This window comes from Dicentrarchus labrax, unplaced genomic scaffold (assembly GCF_905237075.1).
Source record: "Dicentrarchus labrax unplaced genomic scaffold, dlabrax2021, whole genome shotgun sequence".
In the NCBI taxonomy this organism is placed as follows: domain Eukaryota; kingdom Metazoa; phylum Chordata; class Actinopteri; family Moronidae; genus Dicentrarchus; species Dicentrarchus labrax.
This window is the reverse complement of record NW_026136703.1, coordinates 16841070-16867847: the sequence shown is the minus strand read 5'-3', so window position 1 is coordinate 16867847 and position 26778 is coordinate 16841070. Positions and strand designations below refer to the sequence as shown.

At 41.6% G+C, this 26778-nt stretch overlaps 1 protein-coding gene across 2 annotated transcripts; it reads left to right on the top strand.

Moving 5' to 3' along the window:
• The first annotated feature begins 3845 nt into the window (after nt 1-3845).
• ddhd1a (DDHD domain containing 1a) lies at nt 3846-26559 on the top strand. Of its 2 annotated transcripts, XM_051387228.1 has the most exons (14): nt 3846-5171; nt 6896-7072; nt 11604-11705; nt 14934-15062; nt 16626-16773; nt 19229-19338; nt 19754-19860; nt 19947-20209; nt 20738-20813; nt 21094-21243; nt 21667-21731; nt 21832-22004; nt 22690-22887; nt 22978-26559. In XM_051387228.1, exons 1-14 carry the CDS (start codon nt 4385-4387, stop codon nt 23163-23165), a joined length of 2673 nt encoding a protein of 890 aa, XP_051243188.1. In that variant the 5' UTR covers nt 3846-4384; the 3' UTR covers nt 23166-26559. The 2 variants fall into 2 exon arrangements, with proteins under 2 accessions (XP_051243188.1, XP_051243197.1); XM_051387237.1 differs by lacking the exon at nt 11604-11705 and having other exon boundaries at nt 3847-5171.
• The last annotated feature ends 219 nt before the right edge of the window (nt 26560-26778 follow it).

Genomic DNA, 26778 nt, shown 5'->3' with positions numbered 1-26778 from the left:
GTTTAATGAAAGCAAACAGGCGTAATTCCCAAAATGTCGCACTATTCCTTTAACCTTGCTTGTATGCGACTCTTACCAGCTTTAGTTTTTAACTAAGTCTTTTTTTGTTTTGTTTTTCAAGTCAAATAACAAAAGAGACAGCAACACAGACACAAACACAAACAACAGGCTTCTCCCGTAAGAACACATTTTAATTAGAATACCACCACATATAAAGGCTTATTATTCCTGACAAGCTCTCATTCTCTCACACAAACAAACACAGGGACAGCAGTAAGGCAGCCCATCCCAGGCCAGGCTCCAGTGCGGAGGGATATCAGACTTGTGAATTGTAGCGGGGAGCCTGAATGACAATGGGTCTGGCAGCCCTGGAGGAGATCGTTATGGGCAGCAGGACCAGGCAACGGCTGCCGTGTGCTGGAGTCAACAGCCCCAATCACCCACCTGGAACCTGGAGCCCAGACAGCCGGGGGGAGGTGGAGCCGATGGCCTCCGTCCCCTACAGGCTGCAGGAGACGGAGGACCCCAGCCCAGACAGCTCAACCAAGGCTCTTTTGCTTTAAGTCCCACCCTGTTGGTGACCTGCATGTGCCCCTCCCTTCTATTATATTTGCCCAAAACGAGCCTTGTTAAATTCCCCTCCAATTGCTCTCATCTACTACCAGCTCCTCCTCTTTAGGACCCTTTTGACCACACCCATCTATCCCCACCTAATACTGCCGTGCCCCAGTTTAATCACCTCTGTATGTGGGTGGAGGTAGTTTGGGGGCTTTTGGGGGTGGAGGCAGAAAACCACGCATTACATCATGTATTTACTTATCCAGGGCAGCTAGCGAGTGACACGGAGAGTGGAGCTGGGGGTGAAAGGTGAAGGACTCAGGAGTAAATGAGTCATGACCAGAACCAAAGGGTTGGATTCTGGGGACAAGGTTGCTTAAACACCAAAAGGCTCACAACACCTCCGCAAAGACACTAACATATCTGTGGTTGGAGCATAAAAGTCCTAAAACGTTTCACCTGGGGATTGTGTGATTGCTACAGACAAATTTCTAAACTAATCCTCAGAGGCTTCCCAGATGTACACGTCTTGAACATAACACCATAATGTTTCCCAGAATACAGACTAAGCACTTTGAGATTATTTGCTATTAATGAAAACAATTAGGGGCTCAGGCTTTTGGTAGCCTGCCAACTACTGTTTCAACATTTTTTCCTGCCTTGCAAGTGGAATTTGAACTCTCTAAATTGCTTCCCTTTAGTAACAATGCAGTAAACACCCTCCAATCCCCTCTCAACCATCTGCCCATGGTCAACATCACCTCAGTAACTGCTAGTGACATGTGCCGCAGATCGGCCTTGTAGTGCGTCCAACCACCCCACCTTTAGCGAGCTGGTGCAGCTCAGAGAGACCAAACAGACCCAGTGAAGTCAATCGGCAGACTGCTCCATTTACCCTAAGTGTGGGATTTCTTTATTTCAGTGGTGAGATCCTCCATCCTGAGAAAATAGGTGGCTAGGAGAGGGTGAAACAGAGGTAAAAAGAAAAAAGATAGAGGAGGTAAGGAAGAAAAAGAAGAAAATCAAGAGGAAACAGAATAAGGACAAGAACCGAGATGGGTCAGTGGACTTCCACTCATTCATCTCCCATGTCCCAGCAACCCTTGCCTGTCTGTTGGAGCGGCAATGGCCCGCGCGGAGACATCAAGCACATTCCAAGAGTCGGCCCAATTACGGGCAGATGAGGGGCAGTTCTCTTTGTTTAAGAACAAAGCCAGAAGTGACACAACTGGTCTTTAAAGGGAGCTCTCACAGCCGTGGCTGAGGAGAGGGGGGCCCAGTGGGTGGGGGAGGTGACCAGCTGGTTATAAATATCTATTTGGTCAGTTACTGGAAGGAAAATTTGCAGTTTGTTTGTCATCCACTCATCCAGGTGGTGGGCCTGGTGGTTGCAAAACATCAGAACAGAGAGAGAGAGAGAGAGAGAGAGAGAAAGAGAGAGAGAGAGAGGACAACCTGTTTGAGTTTGACTGCCAGAAATAAGGAATTTGACTAATTCCTATATGAAAGCCACATGTCATCCTCCAGTGTACACCTGCAGAGAGAGAAAGCTCTTGGCAAGATCTTATTGCATATTTAACCCAGTAATTAATTTGGCCATACAGATTAGATATTACTGCAATGTGAATTAGTCTTGCACTCATAATTACGCAACGTTAGAGCAATTTTTAATGACTATCATCTGGCAAATACCAATATTACAACGTTCATGTTGAGTTGACTGGGACTGTAGCACATTCTCCATAAGCAACTTATAACTAATCAAGAATAATGAAAGAAAATGAAGATTAACTTCTTGAAATTTCCTGGGTTTTGGCCTCAGACTGTTCTGTTCTACTATCAAAACTATGAAATGCAATTAGGAGTTTGTGTGGGCCAGGGATTGTGGAATAACTGTTGCGGTGACTCAAATTGTCCTGCTCTAAAATCCATTTTTGAGTACGAGGCACTTCTACCCCTAATGGGCTAGAAGGGTGCCTGTAAAATGCCTCTTTGTTAGCGAACAGTGGCTGTGCACAGCTTGAATTCAGTCAGTTACAATGGTTTCCAAAGGTGACAAACATCCACAGAAAAATCTCAAGCCACTTAATAAGACACATCTCACTCGTCCAAAAGCCCTGTATGCTCCAAATGATCGTCACTTTGCCAACAGAGCTACATACGCTGCTTCCACATTGTACTATTGCCCTAAACAAATCCAAAGCTCCTCCAGAAGCTGTCTTCTCATGAAAGAATACATTTTTACAACCACCTTCCAAGTTTACAGGGGGTGTGAATTTGATACTAAAAACACTGATTTTGGGTGGAGTAACACTTTAATAATGCACATTGTGCAAGTGGTTGTTGATGGCCAGAAGCATGGAGTATTGGACTTCAGAGGGGCGGGACGAGTTTAAAGTTTAATTCCCACTCTGCAGTAAATTAGAACACAGCAGGGTAATGTCTGTTTATCCCAAATACAGCTGCCTGGGCCTCTCTCTCTCTCTCCTATCCCTCTCCTTCTCTCCCCACAGACCACACCACGGCCCCAGGATCACCTGGACCAAGCAGTGCATACACAAATGGCACTACACAAAACACGCATTATGCAAACACATGCACTTGCATAAACAAACAAAGCAGCACATGCATTCATATGCGCACAGACACAAACACAAGCTCACACTGCACTCACACACGCAGATGTAAACACACGGGTTGTGCACTAGAACAGATACATCACAAATAGATTCAGGAGTTCAATGACACCAATGAACTTAAACTCAGAGGCAATTACTTTGTTGCTACTTGCTTCATTTTTATTACAGGGGATGATGTTATCTATCAAGTGTATCTCACTGTATAGTTGGTCATATATCAAGAATAGTTTTTTATGGAAAATAGTCTGTAAGAAGGAATTTGTATTGAGGCTGTGTGTTTTCCTATATTTAAAACTGTGTGTCCGCAGCAAAGTGAGAAACTAGTTCAACTTTGCAATAGTGTTTTTTAGAGAGTAAATTCACACTAATCCTTCCAAAAGAAGCAGGCCAGCTGAGATGTTGGGTTTTAACTTTACAATTAGTAGGTATGTGCTGCCCTCTAGTGGTAGATTGAGCTACTGCACGGTGTAAACAACGAAATAAAAGTCTGAGAACCATAAATAGGTGTTTGTCTCCATCTAGTGACCAATAAGAAGAATGCATTTTATGAACGGAGGAGGGGAGGAGGAGAAAAAAAAAAAAAAAAACATGTCGTCATGTTTGCGCAATTTGTACGTGCGCGTTCACGAGTGAATCCTGTGATCTATGCGTCAGCTGTCAAGCCGTACACACGCACACTACAGTACTGTCTCTATGCAAGATTTGTTTGGACAACGAATGAATCAGAAATTCCAGAGAGACCCGGAACACTTAAAGTATGGTGACCGCAGTGTTACTCCTATCAAGCTGGACTAAAGCGACTCGGCGACAGGAAAGTGGTTTGCCGCGGGTTTGTGTTAGTTAAAGGAGGAGAAGGAGAGAACAAAAAAAAAAAAAAAAAAAAAGAAAGAAAGGGAGAACACATTTTCCGGTTGCAGACTTTCTAATAAGCTAGCAACGGAGTTCTCCAACCGGCTTCATTAGCTTAGCTAGCTAGCAAGCGAACAAGCTGGCGTAAAGACAGCTGCGGTGCACTCGAGGAAATGTCTGCCTGGAGGTGTTTTACAGTTTTAATATGTATTTTTTATTGAGCACTCATTAGCATGAAATCGTGTGTTAGCTGTCGCGAAGTAGCGAGCGCTTTGTTCAGGTGAAGTGACGGTACCGGTACCGGGAGGGTGGTGAGGTTGGGATTGCTCAGGTAAGTTATGAGCAGTTTCAACATTACAACCAAGACCTCCACATTGAGCTCTTCTTTGAGCACCGACGGCAAAGGGTCACCGCTCAGCGTCGACGCCGCCAACAACAACAAGGAGTGGGAGCTGGGAAGCGATGTGTTTCCGTGCTGTCACGAGATGAGTCCCATGGACGATACGATGCAGGCAGGGATGTCCTCCGTCCAGTCGGGGCTGGACGGACACCTGCCGCTTCTGCACGCCAGACACCGGGACGGGTATTTGTTGGACCTGAACTCCCCGGCAGCCTACCTCGACAGCAGCTCCCTGGAGTACAGCGACAACGACGGGAACAACGCAGGTCCGTTGTTCGACAGGAGGAAGAGGTCGCGGTCCAACAGCTCCAGGCACCGCTACAACGAGGTGGTCACGGAGCTCGGTCCGGAGGAGGTGCGGTGGTTCTACAAGGAGGACAAGAAAACGTGGAAGCCCTTTGTCGGCCACGACTCGCTTAATATTGAGCTAACGTATCGGAAATACTGTGAACTGAACCCTGGTGCAGCAGGCTCCCAGGTACGCGGTGGGGAGGAAGAGTCCGGTAATAACAGTGTGGAGAGCAGAGGGCTGAACGGTGCAGTGCCGGTGGAGACCAGGACCAGCAGTGTGCATGGAGACCGGGGCTCCCTGGACACATCCACCGTGTCCTCGGATGAGAGGGACCCTGACAGCATTGAAGTCAACGTAGAGCATGTGTGTGTCCGGGGAGGGCTCTATGAGGTGGATATTAAAGAGAAGGAATGCAATCCAGTTTACTGGAAGCGTGAGTATGATTTAAAAAAAAAGATGGTTAAAGTCTGTATCATCATATGTTATGCTCTGCATCAGTCACACATTATGTAGCTCCTGGTGGCAGCTCTCAGAAGGCATCACTGAGTGCATGTCTATAGGCACACAATTCAGGAATTAGTGCCTATAGACTGCATAGCTCATGTGCTTTATATTCTGCAGTATAATGGCTGTCAGCATACAGATTAATGACCCACAGCCACTCACAAGTCTGCTTTTATTCAGCAAGCAACATCCATCCCTGCTCCCATTAAAGATACAAACTAGCAGCTGATTTAGTAGCAAATTTTAGTTACTGCATTGTTTTGCAGTTTTTTCATTGCCTCATTAATAACTTAGGCCCCTCTTTTGGGAACATCTAAACTACTCAGGAAGTCAGTCTATTGGGCTCAGCTGATCTGTGCTAACTAATTCATGAATATTTCCAGGAAAAGGCGGCGAACAAATGAAGGCGGCCACTATAGAAGCCTCGGAAAACCTGACCCCATGAAAGGGTTCATGGGTAGCTGGTTCTTTTGAAGGTTAATGCCAAGTGACATTTAGAGAAGCATTTATTTTCCTGAATGTTCATGCTTTGGATGTAAGGCCTTTGCAGTCGGCTCAGACCCTCGCTGTGCCTTCTCAGCTCGGCCTGCACCACTGTTAACATAGTGTCACGTTAACACTGAAGACTGTGATGCACCACATTTGAGATGGGAACTAATACAAGAGGAGATTATTTTAAAAGTAATCAAAAGCATATCACTCTGGGAGGCGAGAGGCCAGTTCATGTAATGAGAGACGTGAAGGGGAGGGATTGTTGATGTATTGTAATCCAAGAAGTAAAACATCCTCAGACGTACGAGAAAATGAAGGTTTTGGGAGGTGTTTTGGCACATACAGTAATAGCTTTTCTGTTCTGACATGTAAACGTAGCAAACAAGGTGCAAGGTCACTTTTCACTCATGAGAAGACTTGTCTTTACACTTATCTTCTCTGGCCAGACCTTAACAAATGAGTGAATAGTATACTATCAGTGTGTCTTTCTTGTGTGTTTATCTTAGTCATGTGTCCTCTGTAAATTATATGCTCATGTGTTATATATTTGTTGAGATGAGCAGTCCAGCTTTGTACAAAAGGGGCCTTGTGTCTCGCAAAGTATGCCTACATTTAAAACCGTATTTATATGCTTATTCACCACCAGAGAATCAGTTAATAATGTCACTGAAGACTGTAATCAAAGCTGGCCTCGCTCTATAAGCCACTGAGACTTGGCCCTCCTGGATTTGCCAGACTTGTTGAGTTCAATGGAAATTAGTTTACATAATCTAAATCTCATTCTGAAAGGCTAAATGATGCACTACTATACAGTGACTAACACTGTCACTGGGGAGGATTCCCACTGAAAGACGAACTGTGGAGTTTTCTTGCAAAACAAACAAAAGTTATAGTTATGTTCCGTGTTACTAACCAAGTTTGTATCCTTGTGCACTCTCAAATATTAGAACAAGTTTGTTTAATCCAGCATTGTTTTCAACCATGATTAGCTTGCAGTCTTGTTCTTCCCTACCTTTGTTGGTGCACTGCTGCATATCTTGGCATGTTACTGTCGACTTTATATTAAGGAAATAGTGTGAAATCACTGGCAGGAAAGTGTACCTTGACACATGAGTGCATGTGTGTCGAAAACTAACCATGCTATTTTGTACTGTCTTACAGAACAAGACCATATTCCAGTCATGAGAGGCCAGTGGTTTATTGACGGTACCTGGCTCCCGTTAGAGGAAGAGGAGAGTGACCTCATCGAGCAGGAGCACCTGAACCATTTCCGGGGGCAACAAATGCAGGACACCTTCGAGACGGATTTGGTGGTCAGGACCGTCGATAGCAAAGATGGTGAGAGAACGGGGAGGGGAAAAGTAGAAGAATAAGGATCATTTAGTATGATCTTAGGGATGTGAGGCAGAAGCTCCTACATCTAGAAAGCTACAAACTGTATCAGATTTTTGAAGAAACACATTGAAGCATCCATTCTGGCAACTAATGCTCAGATGAATAAACACTATTAATAACTTCATTATAACTAGATTTGATGGCGAATGTTAGTATGAGAGTGTGGTTTGAGGTTGAGGTTGCTGCATTCACCAACCCTGCAGTATTTTTTATCACGAGCAGGCAGTATCTTGTAAAAGAACACCTATATAGTGCTGTGTTAGAGCAGTGAGGAATTGAAATGCTCCCATAGGAGTTATTAGTAATAAATTCCATTAAAAAGGAAAGTCATGGTCTTCACAATAAAGCCAGAAGAAAAGCATTGTGAGTCATAAATGGTGAATTATGTGACAGCCCTGCCTGCTGTAGTATCGATGCACAGTCAAGAGAAATGAATGGCGCAGGTGCTTCCATTCATGTGAGTGTAGATTTTGTCATGTCGTGCTCCCAATGTAAAGCAGGTGCAGCCCGTACATTCTGGCACGTCCCTGTGGTTAGGGCTGGCTCAGGCAAAATGTAGCAGGCTTTAGCTGTGAAAGGCAATAAGAAAGAGGTCCTTTGATTCAGCAGTCTCCTTAAGGCAGCCAGATCTACAGGACCTTCAGCTGGTGATGAATGTGTGGGTGTGTGAACGTGGCAGATAAATAGAGGAAAAGCAGAGAGGAAAAAGATGCAGCAACTGTTAAAGAGAGTGAGAAAATGTTTAGTCTGCATTATAAAAACTGAGAAAATTATGTTTTAAAGAGACACAGAAACATACATCAAGACATCACCGAGGTAGTCTGGAACACTTGTGCAAAAATTTAAATCGTCTGTCAAAATCCACGAATAGCAATTAATCATCAAATTACCCTTATTTCCTGTAACACTGATTGGTTGTTGAATAATAACTGTTTAATGACTGTTAATCACAGTTAAATTGCTATTAATTGCACAAAGTTTTATTTTATTCATGCTTCCCTCGTGTCTAGCACCCTGCACTGTTGCTGACATGTCACTCCCCCCTACTCAGAATAAATCTAAGGCCTATAAATAAAGTCGCCAACAGAGCAGATGAAAGTGATTACAGTAGGTTGGTCAGTCTTGCATCGTCATGTCCTCGAAGCTACTGGCACTTTTCCTGAACTGAATCACAGACATTTTGAGACAAAACTGGGCTGTCACTCCTCGGCCCAGAAGCTTTTGTGTACATGTACACTGAAAGATCTGTACTTGGAAGCGGGCATATAAACAGTCAAAGAGGACAGAGGGATCGTAGTCAGGTTATCTGCAAGCCAGGTGTGTTAAATATAGTGCAAGGGCACACAGATTGGTTGTGTGACACTTGGAGGCCCCTCTGTTGCACAACACACAGATCATATGACCTTAGCTTGTCCAGTGAGTGAGCTGTATTACTGCAAGGATGAATAGTGCAGTATAATTAAATCACCACATCATTTAGTGTGAAATGCTTACATACCCTTACTCAATATATGTTATTAAAACCCATTGTCAGCGGTATTTATACACGTTAGTGCAATTTCCTTCATCGCATGCAAATATTATTGAGCATCTGTTTGAAACCCTCCTGCTGCTTATGTTGGCAGATTGTTTTCCTCTCCTATATTTAGCAGAGCATTAAAGCAAAGTGAACGATAGATCCTGTTAATTCGCCTTGTTTCAGTAGGTATTACAGGGAGCCTTTTCGGTAGAGTATTTTATCTTTGGAACTAATAATCTGAAGCACTTGGAGCCATAAGTCGGCTAACTTGAACTGCATTGCAATTGATAAATGGATCATAAAGCCAGCGAACTGCGCTCTGACATTACCGCAGTACATAGATTTCCCCTGCTATCTCTCCCCCTCCCTGTCTCTACTGTCTTCCTTCTCCCAGCTTTCTACTTGTGTCTGAGTAGCTAGCTGAGACTAAAGGTTAGTAAAGCAGGAGACATATGGTAGGCATACCAGTGTGCTGCAGGCTTAGCGTCACACTGTGGGCAGGACTTACTGTTAGGTACGAAAAGTGCTCTCTCCAGTGTTCTCTCATGATGCAAATGTACTTTTCTGCCTATTCTTCATGAATTGTAAATGAGGAAGGCAAAATCAGAAGTAACATTGCTTACGTATGGTTTTGTGTAAAGACCAATAGGCAGTTTTAGAGCTCTAATCACAAATGAACGGTGGAGTTTTCACAGTAGTTCTTTCACAATATCAGTCATTGTCATTCACAAATGTTTTTCTTAGTCAAAAAGAGCTTCAATGTCAGATTAAAATGTATAGTATTACCTGCCTTTTACAATTATCTTTCCACTGCCACATTCATCATCACATATTAATTGTTCTGTGTCACTGTTTGTAGCTTTATTTAAAGAGCGACTGCTGTCGTTTGAGCAGATTGTGATCTTGTGGTGCCAGAGAGGCACTCAAAGCTCTTATTTCAGCTGCTGAGACTGAAAATGGCCACAAGGGTGTTGCCGCTAATGTATTTTAGAAATAGTCTTTTAAAGTTGGGATTTTCATTGTCCAACTTTGATCAGCAGAATGATTTCTTATGGCTCCAGTGTTATTTTCCAAGCCCCACTGAGGAAAACGCTGTTTGCAATTCACTATATGCTTCTCGGGTATGTGTGTATATGATTATAGAGCAGTAAGCCTATGATGGAAACTATAGTGTGTGTGTGTACTGGGTGTGTCCCAGTCTCTCAGGTCTTTCAGGCATCAGGGGAAAATAAAACCAGTGGGCTGGGCACACACACTTTTTGGTATTTTGGAGGTAGGCAAGGCCTACATGTTTGTTTGTGTACATTACACATTCAGCTGCATATTTATTTAACCATCACATGAGGCTGCGAACACACTGCATGACTGATGACTGGCACCTGCCTAAAAGAACTGGCAATTACTCATCTAATAACTATCTGTTGGAATTTCTTACATGTTTTATGCATTTGTATATGTCTTGCCGGATGTCATTTAGTCATCACTTGAGCTTCAATTATGAAATATGAAAACATTAGGTGGGGGGTGTTAACCCTTCAGTGACGACAATATCTAGATTTCTTTTGCTCTGATCTGGAAGTTATTGGTGATGTTGCAGCCAGGTGACCTAAAAGTCATGTGTTAACCCAAAGGATGGTCACACAGATCCATTGATCCTCAGTACATCCATAGAAAGGATTCTGTGCATGGATATTTCAGTCATTAGGGAATAACAATTTCTGGATGGATACATCAGTGCTGTAATGCCCAAATGGACTTTACTAATAGCTTTTACAGCAAACAAACTTCCTGTGCACTCAGCAGGTCTCTCCTCCTCCTCCTTTCCCTCAGCCTCCTTTCACCTCTGCGGAGGGAGACACTGCTGACATTTGCAAGTCCGATGTCTGTGTTATCACGGAAAGGATGATTTAGGCAGATCTGAGACTTGTGGACTTTGCTGATTTGATTAACAAATGCAGAGGATGTCCTTTTAAATGTCAGATTAAGACATCCACTTTGATTTTGAATAGTATCATAGTATTATAATTGTTCCTTACAATATATACAAATACCTGCAGCCAGTGTACATTATTTTTCATACTAGTAAGTTTTGCTATGCATGTTATTAAGAAAATAGAGCACACACTTCTTTGGCTATTTTAGATGAAGAAGAGGATGATGACCTTATTTTTATTTTATTACCATTATTTTATATTATGAGTAATATTATACTCTTACAGATCTGTTTGTTTGTAGTCAGTATGTTCCTCTCTGTATTCAACAAGTTCCATAAAACATTTCTAATATACAAAATATCAACAATTTATTAATCCAAATGCTGTCAGGAACTTTTAAAGGTTTTGTGCGTTTTTTATTTATTTATTCGTGTTTCGCTTATTTGCAAAAGGTCTTCAAATGTTTTCTAATTTAGGGTCTTTGTGCCACTTAACATACAATATAGTTTTAATTTGTCATTACTTTCTTCTCTTTTCATCGTGTGTTGTGTGGAAAAGTAACTTCCACCTACCATATTTAAGTATTTAACAAACAACATGTTTTCCAATAATTCTGCCTTTTTAGAAGAGTAGCTGTGTATTAGACTTACACAAAAGAAATGTTGGTTAACTTTATGACATGTTTAATTCTCACAGTGAAGATTTCTGTAATGAGTGTACAACAGACGCTACCTCAGTCATCTTATGGCATATGTCAAGCAGCGCTGCATTTGGAGCTGTAGACTTAAATGAACCACGGCCCGTTATTAAGGCATTGTTTGAGGTTATTGTCAGGATATTTACCTGCAGCCACCAGGTTCTGTCAGTAACCAGTACAGGCTCTGTGCCCAAGGCCATGATGTGGTAACCTGATAGCAGCGCTACTTGATAGATTGGCCTGTTCAAGAGTGATGACAGCGGTAGCTTCCTGTGTGACTGACACCAGGGCAACAGCCATTACTCACTTTTTCTTGGTTGTTAGTTCTCTCCCACCTGCCCCCTTTCTACCTCCCTTTTCTGTTCAAATGGAGTGGATATCAGACGAGTGCTAAAACTACATGTCACAAGCGCAAACGCTGCCAAGGTACTGTAAAATGCCATTTCTTCTGTATTAGATCTGCTAGCTTGTATCCTCTCTCCTAGTAGATCCTAGGTCCTTATGGAACTAGATTTTCCTTTCTGTTGTGGTTCAAACCTGTTCAATCTAATCTTTAGAGCTAGACCTAGGCCTAGTTAGACATGGTTGTGTTAAAATGGATTTAGGCTGCTCTCCCAGTTCTCCATTGCAGCCTTAACTGGGCCTAGTTGCTAGAACTTCTCCCCTTGTGCTGTGACCCAGAGTTCGGTACTTCTGCTGTTGCTGCTTTTTGAGGATACCTTTTGAATCTGTCTCTCATCTCTTTGCTGGGATAGTGAGTAGACAAACATGGTTCACTCAACTACAGGGGCCACATCCCTTAAACCAGTGGACATGAAATAAATATGCTAGTCCTCAAAAAGCCACCCTTCTTTTACCCCTCTTTATCTTTCCAGCCCTGTCTACCACTTTCTCTCTCATTGCTTTCTTTCTGTCATGCCCTCTGGCAACATGACCATCATTAATGAACTACCATCACCAGCTCTCGCTCTGAGGGCAATGAACAAAGCTCTCTGTTGAGAGCCAAGCACAAGTGATGAACTGAACAGAGGAGCTATTGTGGCCCTTTACTCTATTCCCTTAACATGGTGTGTAGAGTCGCCCTCTTAGAAGTCCATTACTGTCCTACTTCTGAGTGTATTGACCCTTGTTAAAAATGCTGAACAGAGAAGTCTCGGGATCTGTGTCCACATCTCATAATAAATCCAAGCAGCCATTGATTGAAGGCCTAGTGTAGGCCAGAACTGAGACCTATAATTTTCCTGCCTTGATTAAGAATATTACAGTACTGTAAGCAATACACTTTTAGTAACATTACAGTAACATAACTCGTACTCTGTCTTGTCCTTCCCTACAAGAAGTGGGAAAACCCTAGTGAAGGGAATGTGCCGCCACTCTTCACAGTCCCATACCAACATCATAGTACACATGATTCATTTGAGGAGCTCTTCCTTTTCATGTCTTTCACCTCTCCCAGCTCGGTGTCTTTCCCAAACTCACCCAGTTCCTGGTCACATTCTTTACCTCTCATCCCTTTAGGTTTTACCCTCTCCCTCATCCTGTGTCCCTCAGTAATTTGCCGTAGCAGTGTTCGAGAATTCCCTCAGTACACTCTTGAAACTTTCTTGGTTGACTGCCAGCTCCTCTGTACACTTTGATGCCCCTCCTTTCCCTTCCTTTCACAGTGCATTGCCTTTCATTGTAAAACAGGAAGTGTCCCTGTACAACCCCTTAGCATCACTCCATCTTACTAGCTACATTTTCAGTTGTAAATCCCATCAAATATTTTATATTGAAAAAGCCAGCTAAATGGAGATGCTCAACATTGTTTCTATTCTGGTTGGACTCCTGTTTTACAGTGAATTTGGCTACAAATGAAACTCAACAGTCTGAAGTGGCTTCCCCCACCCTTTTATGATAACAATGTGTATGGCAGCTGCCGCCATCCTTTTTTCCTTTGTCCTAGCTTGTCCACAAGGTAGATGAGGAAAGGAAGCCACTTTAAACTGTTAGAGATGAAGCAATACTTCATGGTGAAAGGTTCTCTTCTCAGAAGAGTTGATCGTTTCCCTTCACTGCTGCTGTCATGGAGTGGTTTAGTGATAGTCTGTGTGGTGGTAGAGGTTAAGCATATGTTTGCTTTGCTGTTGAGTGGTTTCATTTGAGGATCTGCAAAGATAAATGGAAACGTGTGACAGAGGTAACTGTATGCAATCTTGTCTCTCACCTCAGGATCCTTGGACATGAGCTTTATTATTTTATCTGGCAAAAAAAAAAAAAACAATGTCCCTTTGTTATCCCAAATTTAACTGGTGCCCTTTACTCCCACACTTCTGTTCCTTGTGAGAAACTCTTTTTCCAAACCCTGCTTGTCCTCCTCCTTATGAGGCAGCCATTCCTTTTCACACTGGTTCACACTCACAGTGAACAGGTCTCAGCTAAGGGGCAATAACTGCTTGGCTTCGCATTACCCTGGGGTCATGGTTGTCCAATGAAGAAATTAGCTACGGAGGCTCAGCTTAACTCCAACATGTGACACACAATCACACATGATGTACAGTATATCTTTTTTATTAATTTACATGGTAAGTGGAAGGAGTGACAGCAAGCCTTTTGGATTTCCTGTCAAATGTCGTGTTTACTCCAGTTTCTTACCAAGGAATGTCTAGTAAATGTCAAAATATTAAAGGATAAATGAGAAGAAAAGATGCACTGACAAGTGTTTCCCTGGTAATTTTTCATCTCCTCTATGAAAGGTACATACCTACAAAAGATATTCAGTAAGTGTAAGGTTCTCCGTGTACTACTTCAGGCACCATAGTAATACAATAATAACATTTATTTTAGCATTTCATTTTGCATTGTTTGTGGGACTATGTTGTTACAAGTTTCAAGCTAGCAAAAAAAGGAATCTGGAACATTTTATTTTTCCAAGTACTTTACTCCGTTCTTAAGGGTTTTAATCCCCAGATTGGTTCAGAGCCGTACAAAGAGCCATGACTGTACACTGAACCTACGCCAAAGTCTTCCACCAATTTCATCCAGATGAACTTGACTGCACAGGACATTTAAAGGACATGCTGCAGAGACATAAATAACTCTCTCAAGTCAACCAGTTTCATTTATCGCTCTCAGCTTCTGGAGCAAATAGTGTCTCCTCTCTAGCCATACCTCTGCTCTTACTTGCTCTAGTCACTGAATTACACTTTGAAGCAACAACCAAAACATTTAACCGAAAGTGATGTGAATTTAGATATCAGCGATATAAAATGTCTTCAATCTGATGATATGGAAGCAGGACAGACAAGCAAGAGCTGAAATATGCAATCGTGGTATGTGGAAGTTTGATGTGTTTTTCTTTCCAACTGCAGATCAATGCTCCAAAGTGCATTTGATTGAGCTGTGTGAATAGATCGATTATAGACTTTTTTGTATTGCATTTAAGATGATCACAACTTGGTGTAATTCTTACAATGTCTTTAACCTCTCTCCCTTTGTACTTACCCTGAAATTTATAATAACTGCATTTGTGTTGGTGAACCTTTTTTTTTCTTCACCCGTTTCCCTGATTTTGTTACCCTTCTCTTTTGCCCCGCTCCCCACACCATCTGCCTTCCTCACTTTCCTCTGTCTACTCATTCATTCACTCACTCCTCTCTCACTGCCCCCCTACAGCCATCCACAGTCTGAAGCTGAGTCGGACCCATGTGGATTGGCACAGCGTGGATGAGGTATACCTCTACAGCGATGCCACCACTTCCAAAATTGCACGCACCGTCACCCAGAAACTGGGCTTCTCCAAAGGTCTGTAATTTACACACTATCATTATCCTTCCATTTAATAAGGTGGACAAACAGTTCCCTGATCATACTGTACATGTGTTAGTATTGAATTCATTTAAAAACCACTGTTAGAATAATTCATGTCTTAAATAATTAGCTCAAACTGTTTTACTCTCACTACTAGCAACTGGATTACTGTACATATCACTACTACAACAAAGAAATATGGATTTTAAAACCAGGATTGGTACAATTTATAATACACTGATGATAGAGTATAAAATTACGTTTTGTATTGAACCACATTTACATTACACTCTCTAATATAAAAAAATATACCTTTTTGCTATACTTTCTATGAAGCTAAACATGCGGCTGTTTAGCAGGTAATTATTACCATGTTCACCATCTTAGTTTTGTGTGTTCGCATGCTAACAGTTGCTAATTAGCAGTACAGCAGAAGCTGATGGGAATGTCTTTAGTTTAGCATAAACCAAAATACTAGAACATTTAGATTTCTGACCTAGTAAACATCATCCTGAGGGCAGCATAAATGTCTTTACCAAATGTCATAACGATCTATCCAATAATTAAAGATATTTAGCTAAAAAGACAAAAAATGTCAACCTCATGGTGACACTAGAGGGTATGTTAAGGGGTCATCAAAGTCATTAGAGTTCTTCCTGTAAGCGCCATGAATGTCTGTACAAAATTTCATAGGAATCCATACAAGTTGTTGAGATATTTCAGGCTGGACTAAAGTGGTGGACCAATCAATAACAGACCAATATTGGGATCTATAGAGCTAACATGGCTAAAACCTTTACTGCCTGTTTCACAAGGTCCACACATGTTCCCACTTTTCCTACATATTATATAGCTGCACTCAACAGTGCATTGCCATTTGCTGTTATTCAACAGTTCTTTAAACAGGCTAGCAAAAGTTCAGTCTCTTAACTGGATTAGCCCAGAAAACCACACAGTGTCCATCTGCTATTCTATGTTTGATCAGGTGACCCAAGTGTAACTGAAAAGGTGGCAACTGCAGTTTGACCCCATGTCCGATTTTTGATCGGCATGGATGACTCTAATCTGATCTACAGTCTCCCAGTTCTGCAGAACATTTTCATCTCCTGCTCGCAGATTAGAAGTGGAGCCGTTGGCACTGGTTATCTCAATCTCCCCATGACACACAGATGCTCAGTGAGGGGAAATCTCCTTAGTGCTATTCAGACAGCAGCAAAGTCCATTGGCTCCTATCACCTTGCCGCACAGCACATGACTGGACTAGACTATAGATTCTAAATTAGGACACACACTCAACCCTCTAGGCACATTACAACAACAGAGTGTCGGGCTACAGCAGGACTTCGTGTCTCACCTACTGGCCTCTTTGGACTCATGACAGCATGTTACTTAAACACCATCACATAGATATTTTTAACATTATAGTAAACAGAGGGGAAATATATATACATTCAGCAATACAGTATAGAATATTTCATTTTAAACAGTACAAAAATCACAAGCAGATAGCTAGCTACAATAAGTAATTGTCCAACCCTGTCTCCTCTCCTTTTCCAGCCTCCAGCAGTGGAACGCGGCTCCATCGGGGTTATGTTGAGGAGGCCTCACCTGAGGACAGACCCCCTCAGACTACACACATTGTCTTTGTGGTCCATGGGATTGGACAGAAGATGGACCAGGGACGCATTATTAAAAACACTGGAATGTGAGTTTTTGAAAGGATGATTTTGATTGAGGATTTGCTTGTATGCATGCTTGTTTTATGTCATTAAGAGCACAGTCTTTCACTTACCTCTACCATTAGCATTTGTAAAGGTGATAAAGCAGGTTAAAATGTATTCACACTAATCAAATCCAGTCTTAATTAAGAAAAATCTCACTGAGAAGATGAGATGATTGAATTGCCATAAAGTTTGTTTGTTCCTTTTGTCTTCTTTTCCTCACACAGTCTGTCTTACACACTTCTCATTCTGTCTTTCTTTTTTTCCTCACTTCTTCCTTCTTTTAACTTTTTACCTCTGTAACAACACAGACACAAAAGCATGATAATATCTTGTTTAAATGTTTAAATGTTTATAAATTGTGCTATTGCATTGTGTGTTCACTGGCCTCCTGACTAAGCTTATATTGCATGTATTGTTCAGTAACTGATGGGGGTTGGTTGTTTCAGATGACGACCCATCTGACAGGTTCTTGAGATTCCAGATAGCTTTTTTGTTCAGCACAAACGCCAAGTATTTATGGCATGCACAACTACAGTCTGTACAGAAAACCTATTAACAGCTGTTTATGCATTTGCAACAATGCACCTGCTGTCTTTGTATTTTGTTCTCTTCCTCTCTTCCCTCCATCATTCTCACTCTCTTTGTCTTCTCCTGCTGTTCACTTACTTTACACTTTGTATTGTTAAAATGCCTTCAGTGCGGAGGCCAAGAAAGCACAGTGCACCCAAACTCTAGAAGACACAAGTAAACAGGGGAGCATATTTGCCTGAATAGCATTTAATGAGGCTCTACGGTACAAGCAAATACAGAAATGGGGCAATACGTATGTAGCACAGCATAAGGGAAATATATGTGGACAACATAAAACACTTCTACATCCTAATATTGTGTAAAAATCTCGATGAATTGTATATATCCAATCAACTGGGACTTGATTATGTTTTGAGCAGCGCAAACAAAACTACATTTCCTCCGATTTTATTGGGGTCCTGCCACAACTTTCAGAGATGGATATCGCACAACTTCCCACTCAATGATCCTTTAACCAGCCTGTCGACTTCTTTTTGTCTTTTTAGGCTTAATGTTACAATGAGGAACATTATTAGTCAACAATATCCATTTGTGTAGCGGCTACAATGGGGAAGTTATAAGAGGAAACCTGATTAAGCAAATTAGCGCAGTGTCCTTGCCTTTTTCAGAGTGATACATTACTCGCTACAGCTGGGCAGCTGATCAGTGTTTAGGCTGTCGATCAGTTTTGAATAGTTACTAAAGCTAGGCACAGCCCTTGTGTCTCTGTGTGTCATGGTCTGTGTAAAGACATATCTGACGCAAAATGGCACCACTGTTCTGGCCCTGGATCATGAGCATTACGGGCAATAGTACAGAACATGCAGACCAGAGCCATGTGTGCCTCTGTGTCACAAAGTTATCGTCTGGCCACTGCTCGCGGCTTAGGCCAGCTAAGCAGGTAAAGTAGACCAAGTCAAGCTGCAGAGCACTTTAAGCCTCACTACCAGCTCCTTGTGGATTACAGCGTAGACGCTTTCATCAACCAAGAGCAAAGATCACCCTGACATGTCTAGCCAGCTCCTTGTTTTGTTTTTTGTATAGGACCTAAATTAGATTCAGATGCGTGCCTTCCTGGGTGTCACCAGCAGCAGTGAAAAAGGAAATTGTGGGGGCGTTTAGGACTTTATTATTATGCTCTAAAACAAACTTTTTAAAGCCTATTTTTGCTAAACTTACTATGTCAAAGCTCACTGCCCAATTGATGCCAACCTAAAAGCTAGGGAATTCGTGTGGGTGCAGCACAGAAAGCCCCGTAATGCAGCGCTCAACCGTGCGAGCATTTGAGTTTCCCTGCAGAAACACTAGCCTGCAGATAGTCCCGTCAAAACCTGCATTAGGTGCCCCATTCCCAGACCAGTCACCTAAAAGCCTCTCTCAGCCTCCACTTATCCATGTCAACACTCTACCTCACCGTCACTCTCTTTGTGTATTTAGTGTTTCCTGCGAGCTAATGCTGCCCCATATAGGCCTATTAGCACTGCAGCCATTGTGTGTGTGTGTGTGTGTGTGTGCTGTGTGAGGGAAGCTGCTGCATCAGTGAGCAGCAAAATGGGCGTCATTCTTCTCTTCCCAACAGTCATTAAAGACTGTGAGAGAAAGTGTGCAAACACAGACTCCCTAGTCAGTCTGTAGCAGGGCCAGCTAAACGTAGAGGACGTTACTCATCCACTCAGTACCTGTCATTATAATGCACTGCTGCCCCGACAATGCGATGATGACATTGTTTCTAAATCGAGCACTGTCACAGCATTGTTATCGATGAATGTTTTAGCGTATCGGTCAACATATAACCAAATACACTCTGAAGTCACAAAGTGCGCAGTGTTCCCCTCGTACTATATGTGCTTTATTGTGTCAATTCAGGCTGAGGGAGGGTGTGAGGAAGATGGAAGAGAAGCACTTTTCAGAGCACAATGATGAGCATGTGGAGTTCCTGCCTGTCGAGTGGCGCTCCAAACTTACACTGGATGGAGGTTAGTGTGTATTTGAGACTGTACATGCGCATGCATGTGTTTAAGTTTGTCTATCATTGCCTCTGTTCATGGTGGACATGTCTAAGTTGGTCTCATATGTCAGTCTTTCCATCCTATTGGGAAAAAAAGCATAGCCAGAGTCATCCCTTATAGATAAACAGGTAGCTAACCATGACCTTATGACTGTCCTAACCATGGTCACTGTGATGTGTGATGTACAGTAGGTTAAGATGTAAAATGAACTGAACAGGTATCGAGGAGGGTGGTGAGATCAGAGGTCATGGGCTCTCCAGCTTAATAAAGAAGATTTTAAAGGTGTACCTCATATAGTGGCCACTGAGTGTATGAATACAGGCACCATTGTGTGTCATAAATCTCTTTTTTATACCGCGAAATCGGTGATTTGATTCCGTAGATACGGTAGACTCAATAACACCGGACAAAGTGAGAGGACTGAGAGATCTACTCAACAGCAGTGCCATGGACATCATGTACTACAACAGCCCCCTTTACAGGGATGAGGTGAGAGTCACACACTTCCAGAAACCAGAAAAGAGTTCTCTGTACACTATTTCTCCTTATAACCTCTCCACTCCCTGTTTCTCCAGATTACCAAGGGCCTAACACAGGAGCTAAACAGACTGTACACACTGTTCTGCTCGCGCAACCCCGAGTTTGAGGAGAGGGGAGGCAAAGTGTCCATTGTGTCTCACTCCCTCGGCTGTGTCATCACCTATGACATCATGACAGGATGGGATCCTGTGCGCTTCTGTCTGCAGGAGCATCACGCTGTGGAGGAGGAGCTGGACCTGCGCTGGATGTCCTACGAAGAGAGGCACCTTTTAGAGCAGCTACGGACCACAAGGACGAGGTAGACTTTGCTAATGTAGATTTTCACTGACTCCTAGCTTGGCCTTGGGGACGCCATGTATAGCTGTAAGGATCCCCAAGAGATTTTTGGGTAGTAGTGAGTTTGCTCAGCAACAGAATACTGGTATATGCTATACCAGATACTGAGGTGACTGGAGGTTAAATTTGGACTTCGACAATTTTCTCTCAATATGAACAAACAGATACAAGGTATTCATCTCATGCTCCATTTTCAGGAGGCAAGTGGTGTTTCCTGTTTTGCGGGCAGCAGGGCATTGTGATGCCTCATGAACAAATGGAAAGGAAGAGGCCCTGTGTGTGCAATATAATTTAGTGTGCGCACCATTAGCTTAGATCAACAAACTTGTTTTCCAGCAGCTTCTTGTTTGATGACTGGCTTAAGGACAGATCTATTGATGAAGGCAGAATCAGTATGTTTGTCTAGGTAGCTTGAGGTTACAGTAGTGCTTTAAAGTGTTCTTTTCCTTTTTTCGTTAATAAACATTGTGTCTCTTTGTGCTTCTAACAGGTTACGAGAGCTGGAAAATCAACTCCTCACACTGGAAGAATCTAAACCCTCAGCACCCCCAGCCCTCAAATTTAAGGTAAGATGCTCCATTATGTGAAGGTACCATACATGGGTGTACCATTACAATTTGACATTAATCAGTAAATATTAGTGTTTTTAGCAGTTTTATTGCAGAATATTTCTTAAAAAGACCAAACAATTTAAGTTAGCGCAACACGAAATGCCATGATATAACCGAGATGATTATACCCTTGGCCTCTGTAGCATTGCTGTTCACAGCATTGCACCAATGCTATCTGTGTCAATAGACTCCTTTTTAGGACATTTATATCACCTTTGCACCTTTTATCTCTCAGGTGGAAAACTTCTTCTGCATGGGTTCTCCTCTGGCGGTCTTTTTGGCCCTGAGGGGGATCCGTCCTGGTACCAGCTGCCACCAGGACCACATCCTGCCCACCGCCATCTGCAGCAGGCTCTTCAATGTCTTCCACCCCACAGACCCTGTGGTTAGTCTCCCTTGATTTACCCCAGCCTGTTACAGATGCTCTCCCTCACTCAGGGTTCACAGCAAGTCGAGATTTTCTTTTTGTCTTTTATTTTTCTTAATTCGTGTCGACTTGGCCCACACACATTAAGGGTGTGATTTATGAGTAGGAATTTGCTGTTTTCACTGGACTGGATTAGCTTTGCAAATAGAAACTAGACCGTTTCAACTCACTCAGTCAGATTTTTTAATTAAAAATGTGCACTGTACATATTTAACTTGAAATAGTTAAGTGATTTGTAGTACAGCTTCGGTAAAGATTGATGGGTAAATAATTTTATAAGGTGTGCGGTTTAGACTTGTTCTATATGCAAATTGTCCTGAGATAACTTTTTATGATTTGCCTCTATAATTAAATTAACGGACATTTTATGACTCTGTTCAGGCCTACAGACTGGAGCCCCTCGTCCTCAAACATTACAGCAATATTGCACCTGTTCAGATACACTGGTAAGAATCTTACATCTTATAACACTTTATCCCTTGTACACAGAATGTTTTCAGAGTATGTACAGTATGTTCTGAATGTTTGTGTTATCTTCTCCGTCAGGTGTAGCGCCACTAACCCCACATCCTACGAAGAGGTTCGGCCTACCTTCCTGAACCCAGTCAAAGACCCAACATCTGACACTGAGAGCATCCCCAGCCCGAGCACTTCTCCCGTCCTTGCACGCAGGAACTATGGAGAGTCCATCACCAATCTGGGCAAAGCCAGTATACTGGGTAAGACTACCATCACTTTTCCAATTCTGGTCTAAACTTAGCTCTAACGGTTTACATGACTGAAATGTGTTTACAGTACGTGACAGTTCAGACTCTAGAAGAGTTTCTGTATATGATTGTTTTGATGATTACTATATACCAGTCCAGAAGAGTTGTAAAATTGTTGAATAAAACCAAAATAGTTAGAATATTTAACTACTTACAAATGTGGCAGATAGGCTACTATAGTGAAAAGCATCTGGGGGGGAGAATAAAGGAGTAAATATTCTCTTTTTAATACATGCAATCTGTCTACATTTGCTTTTAAAACTGCCATAGTGAAATATTATGAGGTCTGACAGCACCCAGAGAAAGAGCTGAGTGCATTAAATTTCACTCTGGAGATAGTTCTTATTCCATAGGTGAAATTCTTTCTCTCTTGAGATTTAATATTTGAAGTAATGTGAGATGCTTTGAAAACAGCACTATTTCAACAGTGCCATCATGTGGACAGATGGAGAACAAGCTTATACACTTTGCTTCCCCTATAGTTTGAAATTAATTAAATTAAAGAATTTTAAAAAATGAAAGAAAAGCATTACTACAATTCTTTTTTTCTTGTTCTGAACTGCATCCCACCCAGCATTATCTCTTTTTCCTCCTTCTCTCTCTCTCTCTCTCTTCCCCCCTTCCACACTCAATGTAGGAGCGGCGAGCATAGGGAAGGGCATTGGAGGCATATTCTTCTCACGTTTCTCCCGCTCCAACAGCCAGCCCTCGGTGTCTTTAGGGCTTGAGGGAGGGACAAACACTGAGGAAGAGGAGCAGAAGCGGACAGAAAGCCAGTCAGCATACGGACTCTCCACCATGATACGACCCACCTCGCCCACTACTGACACATCATGTTAGTTCATTTAACCAACAATCATTGAGAAAGTCTCACATGTGCTGGTGTGCTGGAGGGTATTATAATGTCTCTGTTTCTGTCTTACAGTGGAGTTGGAGCGGCGCATCGACTTTGAGCTCCGAGAGGGTCTGGTGGAGAGTCGCTACTGGTCAGCGGTGACCTCACATACAGGTTACTGGTGCTCACATGACATAGCACTCTTCCTGTTGACCTTCATATACAAGCAGAGGACAACCTCCTCTGACCCGGCAGAAGATACTCCGGAGCCAGACTGAGGCAGCACATTTGTTACAACACAAACACACTTGAAATGGTGTCTTACAACCTTGAAGGGTTGTGTCATCTTCTTGACAAGACACAAAAATAAACAATAAACATTCATTTATAGTTCATGCACACAAACTGCTCACATACACTAACCCTAATCATCTCCTGTAGCTCCCTGTGATCCAGCTCTTTTAACAATTGGGAGTCATTACTGACAAACTGACTTAATTCCAAGATGTGCATTTTTGTCTCTTTTTGTGTAGTTTGTACACAGTTGTGCACCCTAAGGGTGACAGTGTTGGACTATGAACCCCTAAGGAGGTGCACCGTTTGCCAGTATGACCACAACCTACATATAAACATGGAATATGAGATTAATGAGTTTGATGTCTAGGAGTCTGTTACACCCAGAAGAAGAGAGTTCTAACTTCATCCACAGGTCTTCAACCTTAAACAGATGCAGCCAGTTGATAAAGTGTCCATACTTTACCTGTTAATCAATGCTTAAATCCAGCCTCTCTCCCACAGACTCACTCTGAAGCCTTTTGACATTGTGCTTGATCCTCGGTCACCGTGGCTTGAAGCTCTGTGTCTGTGCTTTTTAACTTCTTTTTCTTTTTTACATGGAGGAGAGAGAAATATAATTGTCAACAAATAGCAGTTTTATCTTTGAATTAAACCTTTAGCTACTACATCTTAAAAAAAACTTAATGCTAACAAGCAAAAGCAATGCCTTTCAAAATTAGCCAAATAATATTCCTCATACAGAATATTTCTGTTCGGTTTTTCTTGAAAACCTAGGGCATTATCCCTTTAATAATGTTTTGAAAGTACAAAGAAAGACATAGCAAACATGCTATTTTCAGTTTGTTTTTCTTCCGCTGTTATTTATTTATTTTTTAACATTGTTTTACTCTTGAAATAGATGGATAGATGTACCAAATAAAACATGAGAAAAGCTTCACTTTTATATGCTACACAGTCAACTAAAACAGAATTTCCTTTTGTGTTTAGTTTTTTGCAAAAACTGTTATTGTTAAAGTACCAGAGACAAAATGTCTCTTACTAATACAACTTCTACAGCTGAACATCAACACATTTACATAAAGAGGTTTACAACCACAAGAAGCTTGCATCATGACATGCATATCTTTGCTCTTAAGCAAGGGCCGGACATGTACAGTTATTTTCTTACACCCAGTTTATGTCTAAAAATCTCTTGATGATGTCATTTATAAGACAAGAGGTCATTCAAACTAATTTCCATGCTTCTATATTAAAGATATGTTATGGAGAGAATTTTCTGTGTTATATCTTTATATTGATATCCAAATTAAATCAGTGGTACTAGATGTATTTTTTCTTAAATAAAAAAAAAAAGAAATATTTTTCCTAGCAATTTTCAGGCTCTGGATAGAAAACCTGGTTCCCATGATGGGGAAAATGGGATTGAATTTGCGGCCAAATAACATTTATGTGTCTAGTTTATCAGCTGCTCGGCATTAGTAATGACCTAGGGTTAAAGTAGCTTATTTTTTATTTAGAGACTTTTGTGATACATTGCACGCAAAAGTAAATTGTATCTCTTTTGCCTTTCTTTGTGACCAATTCACACTATCCCCTTTTTGAGCAATGGATACATCAGCTTGTCTTTTTATTTATGTGGAAAAAAGGGTTTCTTTAGTCTTAAAAATTTTCCAGCAACTAAACATGTATCGTTGCCTAACTGACACTACTTGCAAATCTACTCCCAAAAAGAAAAAAAATGTCAACAACTGAAGGCAGCAAATCATAATTTTGGTCCTTTTTTGTTGTTGTTTTTTTGCTGCTTATCATGACTCTTGCCTTGGTTTGTCAGAGCAGTTCTAAGAAAAGCTACCCCAGTAATGATGGATCCTATGCCTGTCAAATCAGAGCCTAAAAAAAACACCCAGTAACAATTATGGAGAAGTTAGAAAACATACTCCCTTTGCATGGTGTCATACTGATAGTTATTGGGTGTTGGAACAAGAAGACATTGCAGAGTGCCAACACACATCTAAGAAACTGCTTTGTGTTCTTTATTGAGTAGAAAGCCACTCATGATTGTTTATGGATTTCTAATAAAATCATTTGCAATGGATGAAGAAATGGAATTACCCTCAAATTTATGTTTATGGGGTTAGTTACATGTGACAGACTTGATTATTGTCAGTGTCAAATTGTCTTTGTGTTCTATTTGTAACTTCATAGTTATCAAGGAGAATATTTTAATTTGCTGTGGCGCAAGCTGCTGCTTTCAGAGTTCCACACAATCAAGGGCTGTTGTTGACTGGTCCACCACTGAATGGAATCCATTTACTGTTTTTTTTTATGTCTGTGTTATACATGCAAAGGCCTACTGACTGGAACCAGGCTGCCTGTCGGATGACTACCTGGAAGTAGTATGGAAGCAGGGACAAATATGGGAGAGTGATGTGAAAGTGTTTCTATGTCTGATCTGGTGGATCTTGCCCATTTTTCCAGCTATGAATTGCACAGAAATGATGTAGAAAGCAGCCCACTGTTGATTATATATATTAATTTTGCTGAGCATGTTGTACATTGCAGCAATAGATACAGAAAGCAGTTTTAACATGCTACTTGGATGGCAGGCATGCAATTTATCTTGGAGACCTTAGACGTGTAATGCAAAATACAAGGATGTTGTCCATTGTTGCTGTCACTGTGTGTGGGTGTAGACACAGCAAACATGTAGAAGTGTGGACAGACCATCACAGCAAAAACAACAATGTTCCTGCCAGTGTTTGTGATTTGGCCGTGTTTCCAAAATGTATGTGAAATTTTGATATTTTCCATTCTAGCAACTCTTGATTCAAGCACAGATTTTCAACTGTAGCCACTCTGCTTGCTAAAAAAAAGAAAACTTTGTCAAGATATATTGTACTTTTGAGTATATGACCATTTAATGCACAGCATTTTGAATGATGACAGTATATTTTTCTTGTTAAAGGCACCATAAGCATCAGGGAAATGTCTGCTGTTACATGTTTTGTAGATTCAACACTGTCGTTGACTCCAGTTTGAAGCCATTATTAAGTAAAAGAGTTAAAAAGCTGTCACAGATCTGTTGTCAGTCTTTAACATATTCCGAGGTTAATAAGAAAGGGCCTGCAGCCATATGTAATCAGTCACTGGGTGAGAAAGAGAAATAAGAGTTGAAATTTATCATGGGTGTATTGAATGAAATGTGTTCAATTTGTGTCTGGCACCACTGTCGCTCTAACTTTGAATGGAAGTGCGGAAAAGTGTTTTTGTCTGTCCTTAGAGCTGTGCAATAACCCATGCCTGTAATGGATTCTAACTGCCATCCAAAGCACTGTATTTATTTGATTTTATTAAAGCATTTCTTTTTGGATACAATGTCTACTTCTTCTTAATCCAGCATGGAAAAAATATTAAATTTGGGAATCTGTTTGTGGTGTCGCGTAGGAGGAGGAGGTTGACATTTCCAGAAGAAGATGGTCTCGTTGCTCATTTCCTGACTGATTTCAGAGGACAATAGAGCTATTTGTTCGTCTGACGCTCGAATCAGATTCTTTCCAAGGCACCCCCTGATGTGAATAACAAAGCTGACTTATA

What these genes read in the sequence shown, in the direction of transcription:
- ddhd1a (XM_051387228.1), top strand. Translation starts at nt 4,385, where the DNA reads ATGAGCAGTTTCAACATTACAACCAAGACCTCCACATTGAGCTCTTCT. An exon ending in GAAACTGGGCTTCTCCAAAG is followed by an intron (nt 15,063 to 16,625) that starts GTCTGTAATTTA and finishes CTCCTTTTCCAG; the next exon opens with CCTCCAGCAGTGGAACGCGG. An exon ending in GCACCTGTTCAGATACACTG is followed by an intron (nt 21,732 to 21,831) that starts GTAAGAATCTTA and finishes CTTCTCCGTCAG; the next exon opens with GTGTAGCGCCACTAACCCCA.